The sequence below is a fragment of the Pempheris klunzingeri genome, chromosome 24 (genome assembly GCF_042242105.1).
Source record: "Pempheris klunzingeri isolate RE-2024b chromosome 24, fPemKlu1.hap1, whole genome shotgun sequence".
In the NCBI taxonomy this organism is placed as follows: domain Eukaryota; kingdom Metazoa; phylum Chordata; class Actinopteri; order Acropomatiformes; family Pempheridae; genus Pempheris; species Pempheris klunzingeri.
The window spans coordinates 6,094,381-6,104,239 of record NC_092035.1 but is presented as its reverse complement, the minus strand read 5'-3'; the positions used below and the strand labels follow the sequence as shown (position 1 = coordinate 6,104,239).

At 38.2% G+C, this 9,859-nt stretch overlaps 1 protein-coding gene across 1 annotated transcript; it reads right to left on the bottom strand.

The window, feature by feature from the left end:
* Window positions 1-643: 643 nt before the first annotated feature.
* Window positions 644-8,571, bottom strand: LOC139223741 (uncharacterized). The gene is made up of 10 exons (XM_070855729.1): window positions 8,457-8,571; window positions 7,624-7,773; window positions 6,725-6,850; window positions 6,481-6,644; window positions 5,250-5,337; window positions 5,014-5,109; window positions 4,288-4,320; window positions 4,097-4,177; window positions 3,894-3,977; window positions 644-2,817 (listed from the first exon to the last, which is right to left on the bottom strand). Exons 1-10 carry the CDS (start codon window positions 8,521-8,523, stop codon window positions 2,642-2,644), a joined length of 1,065 nt encoding a protein of 354 aa, XP_070711830.1. The 5' UTR covers window positions 8,524-8,571; the 3' UTR covers window positions 644-2,641.
* Window positions 8,572-9,859: the final 1,288 nt, after the last annotated feature.

Below are 9,859 nucleotides of genomic sequence, written 5' to 3'. Positions count from 1 at the left end.
CACCTGGATGGCAGCAGGGTGAGATGCGGCCTGCTGCCACCGAACCACTCAGACGGCTGAATGCCTGGACACATACAAGCTTCATGAGGTAACTTCAGACCAGCTTGTGCACAATACTGAAGCCAAGAGTCTCTGTGGGGGTTTGTGCAAAGCAAAATAAATCATGTTCGGACTCAGAGATGCTCTTTTTATCCTTTCATCACAAAGCTGGGGCTCAATTTTTGGTTGTGAAACACTTTACAGGTTGTGTCAGTTTCATTGATTCATTTAGGCAAACTGAAATATTTGCTTTTTTTTAAAAAAGGTTCACAGTTAACGTACTGATTTCTCAACTATGTTTATTCACCATCTTGGATTAGCATACTAGCATGATAAACTTAGTTAAAACACACAGCTGAGGCTTTAGTTCTGCAGGTAAGAGGACCTGTGATCCGGGGATACTTCACGTCAAGTCATCAAAGATGGTAGGATTCATCCTCTGAGGAGGTCTGCTGTCACATGTATCACACAAACACACTAACATCTGAAGAAATCTACTTTTTGAAAGTAGGTTTTTTGCCTGAGGACGAGGCAACGATGCAGCTTTCCAGTGAATAAGGTGATTTGGAGACATTTGAAATAAAATACTGCAAACAAAATGAGACACAGGTTCTTCCTCATTTTTATTGATCAGTTTACGAGTTTATAAGCACAAGTTAACTTAGTTCAATGAGTGAATGTCTAAAGACTCCAGTTCATGAACAGACTGCTCGTCTATTCTAACCAGCAACTGCACAGACTATATAATAGCATATTGTACAGTGTGCTGCAGTGCAGATACAACCTGAGCTGCCAAAGGGGAAACCTGAGTGACACGTCCACGCTGTTGTAAGACTGTATATCCAGTGACACTGTGACAATAGAGCACGGAGCACCCTGACTGTAGGTGTGGTGTCACTTTGGTCTCATCATAAACTGAACAACCTCTCTTTGTGCTTGCAACTAAATCTGAGACCACATTGTTCTTTCAAAGGTTACAGCAATAATAATAATAAAAATAACTTCTGTTCCAGGTAAAAACAGAAATTCTCCTTTTGTCATGGTGGTTTAAAAAACCACATTCAGGCATTAAAAACACCCCCACACATCAAAAACACAGTGCAACAGGTGAAAGCAAATAAAACACATAAAATAAACAAAAAAAACTTACAGTATAAAAAAAAAAACATAATCAAAGTATTTATTCACTTTGACACTATTAATTTAATCTGCACACTCTTTTCGATATTCACACTTACATTCACTGTCTCTAATACGCCCTGTTTGAAATGACGTTTAAACGAAACAGCACAATATTTGCACGCTAATACAAAAGCATCACATCCAGTCTCCATTTTTACATACAGTCCCTGAAGCAGACACAGCTGCTGTCAGTAGTAGAGTGTGTGAGGACCTCCGGTGGACAGAGAAGGACTGAGCAGCAGCAGCAAAGACAAACAGAACACATGACAATAAAAAGAAGAGAAACAGCAACTATTCACAAGCTCATCTTATAAATAAAATATTTCTCTTACACCCGCTGCTATGTTATGTCAAAGCCTTTTTAAAAATGTACCTCATAAAGTCTAAAAAACGTCCCAGTAACCAGCCGCCCTTCACAGGGAGGGGAAGTACTCTACATTTGGTTCAGGACTTACTTTGGCCTCTTTCTACTGAGAACTGGCCTTTAATGTAAAAAACAAGTGTACAAGCTGCAGCGAAAAGAAGTGAAATGTGTTTTTGACTTGGCTCAGAGGAATCTGGCAAACACAAACCAAAAAGAAATCATTGAATAAATAAAACTAATTAAATATTCAAGTTTCAGCAGCAGTCTTATAGACATGAATATAAAGATCAGCAGTCCAAACAGGCGACATTGTCCCAGTTTGCTTCTCAGTGCTTTAAGCAGGTCTTCCTACGGTTTAGACTAAAATATTACTACTGTATTAACAACTGCTGGTGAAATATAAAAGTTACTGTGAGCGTCTGAATCAGTATTGTTGTAAAAATCTATAGTTCAGTGTGATGGTCACAGGACGCCACAGTTAACAGGAAACTGTTCCTAACGACTTGTCTGGTGAAATGAAAATGAATAAAAATAAACCACTCAAAGAATAAATTAACTGAAGCGCTTCATTGTCATTTTGTAATTTAGCACGGCGTCTACTGAGTCTGCAGGTGGAAATGAGCCGCAGTTCATTTGATTTGCATTAAGTGCTGATAAATAAGTATATCTATATATACTTCTATATAAATAAGTAACTAACACTGGTGACTAAAGAGCATCACACACACACTGGCTGAAGAAAAGGCACTTTTAGACCTGCCAGCGTCTATATTAAGCATTTTAAAGGTATTACTGTCCATTCTATTCATCACATCTGTGCATCACTTTACTGCCTTTCCCACCTCTGCTTGGAGGCTAACATGCATTTCACGGTCCCAGGTCTTATACTCTTATATTTAATCTAATATAGAGTTGAATCTAAACCTTAAGTAGAAGCAAACAGATAATATCACGGCTGCAGTGACCCATTAAACGCCTGCACACCACCAAACAGGTCCCTCACTAATTTGGATGTTTAGCACCCAGAAAAGCTTTTAAAGCTCCCTTTAATACCCCCTACTGGCTCTCTGGAGTTGATGAGCAGCAGTCCTTGGATTCAGACCCCGCTGTAACACTTGTTTCACTGTTTGCAGGGAGCAGGAATGTCTCGCTTGGCTCCTTTTCTTGTTGATCATCTGCTGGCTGAATATCCGCCGGTGTCTCTTCGCCACCGGACATCACTGCTGAGTTCCCTGACAAATGATAAAAGATTCGTCACATCCACAGTGCAGCTTCAAATGTTACTCCAACAGAACTAAACTGTCTCAGGAGGGTTTTTCCTCACGTGAAATATGACTAATGTTTGAGATACATGACAGTGGCTGAGAGTGACGTTTTGGTTTTCTCTTACTTGAGCCATCTTTCTTTTTTCATCTTTTTTCTTCCTCTCAATTCAATTTTCCAACTTTACCTTAAATAGTGAGGCTTTTACTTGTGTTGTGGGAGGATAAACATGCACAGAGAGAGATCACACCACGACTTGTAGTTTAGCTTGTTCCTACTTCATGCAATAAAACAACATGTTTATGCGGGAAAATCCCAAATTAATTGTCGGCTGAAGATAATAAACCTACCAGCCTTCAGTTTACCTTGACAAAGGAGCTTTTCCTCTTTTTTTTTTACATGTGAACAGGAGATATAAATAAAGATTGATTAGTGTGAGGTTTGCACTATACATGCCATCTTTTAAATCAAGTCAATCATCAACTTTTTAAAAAGGCCTTTTATTAATGTGGCCACCACTGTGTGTCATTTCCACTGTGCCTTATCTATTTTATTATCATCGATGTCGTACTTTGACACGTTTTAATCCTGGTTCAGCCTTGTAGGACGACTGTAGCTCAAACTCAAGCATGATTCACACACAAGACTTTTACAGGATTGGTAAAGTATGTTCAAATCAAACTAAATGATCTCATGAGGAAGGAGTACTCTTTACTCTTTACTTATGTAAAAGTACTGATGAAAATAAGTAATACTGTAACTAATAAATAATTAGTTACTTTGTTAGTTGCTGCCTCATATTCAGTTTAGGGTTGTTACAGTTTAGATAAACACAGTTAAAGGGTCATAAAGAGTTGTGAGACGGTTAATGTCTGTTCTGTAGTAAGAAAAGTAACTAAGGAATAAAAGTCTAAAATCCCATAACAGCGACCTCGAAGTGGCAGATAAGCACAGTGCTGGAATAATAATCTTAGCTACTTTCCACCACTGGAAACAGCTGCAGCTTCCTCTCATAGTTTTGCTGTTTTGTGTAATCATTGCTCACCAGTTCCTTCGCTGGTGTGTGGAGCCACGTCAGATGTTGAGACTTGGATGGATGTTTCTGGGACCTCTGAAATTGATGGAATCGCTGTCAAATGATACAAGAATAGATCAGTTTTAGTCAGAACGTTAAAGAAGATTTTGTGTTTTCCAGCTGACTCAATAATAAACGTAATAAAAATAGAATAAAAGTAACATTTTACTCACCTGTTCCATTGTTGGTATCTGGGGGCACGACTGATGTCGAGTCCTGGCTTTGTCTGATCTTTAGAAGAACTGTTGATTGCTCTGGGAGAATAATAATATAATAAATAATAATAAAGGACGGGACACAATGTAAATTCTAGTTTACTGGTTAAAACAATTCACAGAGGATTATAGAGTAAATAGCATCTTACCCTCCACTGTCTTAACGTCCCAATCGCCTGTTACTGTGTTAAAAGATGATCACATGTATGTTGTAATTCACTGTTACTCATCATTAATCATCATGTTTTTGATACATGTATTACACATTCACACACACAATTCATGCTGGGGTTTCCAAAGCTGGACACCCATCCTATAAAAAGGAAGTATAATGTCATGGAGTCAGTCGGCCAGCTGTGGGCTACAACTGTTCTCAGCTTATGTTCGTTTACATTTTGGCAGATTTGCGACACCAAAAGTGAGCCGAACTATCTGTCAGCAGGTCCCCTTTGCAGTGTACGCATGGATATACAGACAACTATCACTGGATTAGTTTGATACTGAATAAACCTAAAAACACAGGGATCCTCAGGCAGGTTCTGCTTTGTCTTGCCACACTCTTGCAACACAATGTTCCCACCATCTGTGCAGGGCAGCTGGAGGCTTGCCTGGTCTTGAACGCTCATTCGTCTGACTCAGATTTCTTTCATAAAGACTTTTTTATGGGTTTAAAGACTTCAGACATACAGATACATAAATGTTCCGCTCTGAACTTGTTATTCATGATTAGACACTCACTGTTTTCAGTGAGCCTATTGTCATAAGTAATGATTATAGTTCAAAGAACTCCAGAGATATACCATACTCAGAGACATGAAAGTGATTTAAGGCACATATATTTCTAATGACAATACACTAATGCTGTCACCTCTTACCTTTTCTGTATTTGTACACGAAGATGATTATGAACACCACACAAATCAGTAATACCAAGGAGATTATGATGCCGAGTTTTGGCCATATCAAATGCCCTAAAAAAAAAAAAGAATGAGATTGGGTGAATATAACAGCACAAGGTTTAAAAGGACACTTTATTCCACTGTGGTTAGCTGATCTTATGTGTGATGATGCACTCTGAGGTGTCCCGATATTTGCTGGTGTGACGACTCACTGGTGGAGAAGGGGTTGTGGGCGTCTTCACTGCTTTTGGAGCTGACTGGGTTCTCCAAGATGCACTTGAACACCGGCTCAGTCTCATCCTACAAACCCAGCGAAAGATAGTTTTAGCCACAAGCCCGAGAAGCAAATGTGCATAACTTTGAAGGAGCTTGTCTTTGTACAACATGCTCAGAACAGTCACGTCAGGGACGAGACAATAATGTGGATAATTAGTCGTGAAGCGCTGATTTGAACTGTCTCACACTGTTTGTGTCTCTGTAGGTCTGACCTTGCATGCACAGCAGAAAACAGCACAGAAAACCTCCTCACAGCAGCAATCATGAATAATAGGGCACTTCCATCACACAAGCTTTCCGAAAGAGGAACTGAGGAACTAAAACTACACAGTTTTGAGTCTAGATCATTAGTTTTGGCAAGTATTTGGTCATAAACCAAAGTACTTGACAGATTAAATTTTTGCTCACATCTACGTGCCATCTTATAGCATACAGGACAAAAAAGATACCAAAAAAAGTCTGTAAATTATCAGCTGATAACTACATGAAGTGGAGAATTATACAACATGCAAAAATATTCAACATGTAATAAAATAATTTGAAACTATGGGGCACATAAAATGTGAATGTTATTTAGAGAAAAAAAGTTCCATGCAGCTCTGATTTCAAAGGAGTACTTTGGATTATTTGAACTGGGGTTGTATTAGGTATTTAACCAGATTTCACCGTCAGTGGATGCCGCTAGCTTCATAGCCACCAGACTCCATTGACATTTTCCCTCGGAGAACACAGAAGTTTACTGTACTACCGCTGCCTCGATCAGTGAACTAGCACAGTAATTTGGATGCAAGCTAATCATTCAAAGCACCAAAATCACACAGTAACGCAAGCAAACTGACCAATCGAGGCAGCATTGCCTGAGAGCAATGTAAGGCAGTGAAAATATTCTTAACGTAGCATAAACTTACACTTAGGTGGCTTAAATCTGTCTTTCTGCTTACACTAACTATAGGTAAGTGCCTCATTCACCCCCACTTCAAATAATCCATGCTATCCCTTGAGCCTGGGCTTCACTTCAGTCTAAATCTTTTACTTACTGTAGATGAAAAAGGAGCTGAAAGTCACCAGCGGATGCTTGAATGTGTGAATCAATGAGGAGATTAGATTCCTGTGTGCAACATGATCTATCTCTTACTGAAGGCAGATGTTGACTTATTCTGTTCATACCTTTGTTATATTGCGCACTTTACTTGCAAGCAACCAGCGCATGTCATGCGCAGTCCAACCATAAGTGATGGGCTCAGCGTCTGTGGTGTTGCCTTCACAGGTGAAAAGACAGTAGACCTTCTCAGCGTGGCACCATATGGAGACAGAGGGTTTAGAGACGGGAGCTGGAAGACAGAGACGCAAACAAAGAGACGCTTCATTTGAGTTCAGGAGAAAAAACTTCATATAAAATTCCTCCACTTACAGATGACCTCGAGTTGAGTCGTGGTGGTGAACTGGTTGTTGATACGTGCGGTGTAGCTGCCGCTGTCGTTTCGAGCCAGTCCTGTGATCGTCATTGCTCCAGATGAACTATTCAGCATGCCACGAACTAAAAGAACGCACGCACATGGTTAGATTTGGCTCCTAAACGGGGATCTTTAGTTGTTTTTAAATGCCCAGTGGAGCAACAGATTCCCAACATTAGCTAAAAGATTAAAAAAGACAAAATTGGTTACGTGAATCTCATTTTACTCATCGATAACTAAGTATTTTAAGTACTTTAATGGGATTTTAAACTAATGTGTAAGTAAAGTTAAACACATGAGAGCAATTCCTTCATTTACAAAGTGCCTCAAAATGGTCTTCATTTTTCAGTTAATACCTGAATATAAATGCTTTAAAATGTAACTACATTGTGTACCTGTGTCCTCATTTTCCAAAATTCAGGTATAGCTTTCATTGTATTTGGTAAATTCAAATGATTTGTATCCCTTAATCCAAGCATTAAACCCATTACATCAAAATATCCCCAAATCAAATATTGTAAATATGATTTTAAGTATGATTAATGGGTTCCACTATATTCAGGCAACAACCTCATCCTCCTCATAATGGCCTTTATTGTTCAATTAATACTTGAATATAAATACCTTAAAATGTCATTAATTTTCCTCTGTAAAATTTTCAGACACCTAAACAAAAATTCTACTTTATCAGCACCTTAAGTTGACAGTTTATTCCCTTAAAGTCTTTTAAAGGGATCTCTGCTGCTGTACCAGAAAGCCTGATTTGGATTTAGGTGTTGAATGTGTTTTCAGTTACAGGTTTTCTGTAATGAGAGTAAAGGCTTTGGTCTAAATGTGCGAAGGCGTCTGTACGTACCTTTGAAGTGGCGGTAGGAGTCAACCTCGCCTCCGTACCACTCCATGGCGATGTCAGCTTCATGTTTCCACATTACGCTAGTGATGGGATGGGCTGGAAAGTCTGGGGTGAGCACGACTTTGCCACCTACAGCCTTATAGATCACTTTGTCTGTAAAGCAAAAACAACACAGCGTCAGATCTCACATTTAAGTTTCTTTGTGTCTTCTGTCTTAATCTTCTGCTAAGTCCTGAATGTGAAATCAGCAAAAGTCCACAAGTACTTCAGCAAGTAAAAGTAGTCTAACTACTTACTCTTTAAGTAGTTAGACTACTTTTACTTGCTGAAGTACTTTTACTGAGAAATGTCATGCTCATACAGTATTATATGTGTATTATATTGTATATCATGGGACTAATGAAGTAAAAACTTACAGCATGAGCAACATTTTAATTGTTGGCATGAATATGTAACTACATCACATACAATTGTGTAGTTTCACTGATAAATCTACTTATTTCATGAGCTCATGTACATGTACTTTACTTTTATTTCACAGTTTATTTTACAGTGTTGAACTTTTACTTCAATTAAATGACTTCCACCATTAGTAACTAGATACTACAATGGAGAAAATCAAGAACAAAGTTTGCCCCTGGATTGTAGTGCAGCATATAATGGATGTAATCAAGTAAAAGTACAAGTATTTCACAATCATAAGGTGACGCAATGCCGCGCATGCGTGGTTGTTATCTGAACAGTCAGTCTGGGTGTGCCGGCAAGTTTTTCACGGAAGTAGTCAACACTTTTATATATTTTATATCTCATAGATACTAAACATGTCCCAAACTCACCCTGGCTGGCTGCTGTCACTGAACTCCAAGAGAAAAAGACAATAAAAAAGCCCAAAATCTTCCACATCCTCTCCTCGGTGATAAAAAAAAAAAGGGACAAAAATGACTCAAAAAGCGCCAGTTATTCCTCTCTAAGTGTTCAGAAACTCTTAAAAGTTCACAACAAACGCGGATAAAAGTCTGTGGCTTCTAAATGACCGAGTGAAGAGAAACGAAAGCAGCAGGAGGAGGAAATGTAGAGCACGCTCTGAAGGAGGAAGTACATAAACTCCCGCGTCACTAAATCTCCCGATTATTATCATTTTATTTATTAATTTATTTTGAGCTTCTAAGACCAAAAAAAGTAGTTGTGGACTTGAGCAGGAGCCAATAAATTAATAACGCTAATAAATAAATAAATACATTAAATAGATAAATAGATATATTTATGTGGTTGCCTGGCAACGGTGGCATCTACTTCCGGCTTTGACACGACAATTATGGGGGTGTTAGTTTCCTGCTTGTGTCATCTGGAGTGAATCTTATGCCGAACAGCTTCTTTTTAGACTTTTTTACAGGTAGTTTGGTAGAGAGTTGTTTATTTTGCCCACTCAGTGTAAGAGGTGCTGTAGTAACAGAGAAGATATTCAGTCATCTTCACAACACCTCAGCTGCATTATTAGCTAAACTTTTAATTTATATTATTGGCATCAATCAATAAGCGGCTGCTAGACCACATCAGTGGTTTATCACTTTTCCCTCAGTATGAGAACAAGCTTTTGTCTGCTGTTGTTTTGAATTGTCCAAATTATATTTTTGTTTTTGTGTTGTGCACAAAGATGCCAATAAAGAAACTGATTGATTGATTGATTGATTGATTGATTGATTGATTGAATGCAAACCCTTGGGGGTATACAAAGCCTTTCAAATTTCTGCAACACAAATGTTTTCTTTAAATTGTTACTTTTTTGGGTGAAAAACTTGATATTTCCAAATCAAATCATACTATAAACGTGATGTTAAGAGGATAATTAATGGATTTCAATATGTTTAAGTACATTTTTGGACTATCTGCACAATTTGAGGGTTTTTTAAAAGGGTAAAATAAATATATAAATTGGTCAGAATACATTAAAGTTGTGCCTCAACTAAATTCCCATTTAATCAGCACCTTAAATTAACATTTATTCCCTTGAAATCGTACTAATTGAGGGCTTTTGAATCTAAATGTTTAGTTGTAGTTTCTTTTCCAGTGTAATTAGACTAGTTTGGGTGTGTGGAGCCTGTTTTCTGTTAGTGTGGCTCTCAGAAAAGCATCATTTAGATCCACAATGATTGGCAACTGTGAGCATTTACGGCTGAAACTCAAACTTTCATACCAAAATAGGTGCACATGGACTAATATTCCCCGACTTTATTTAATT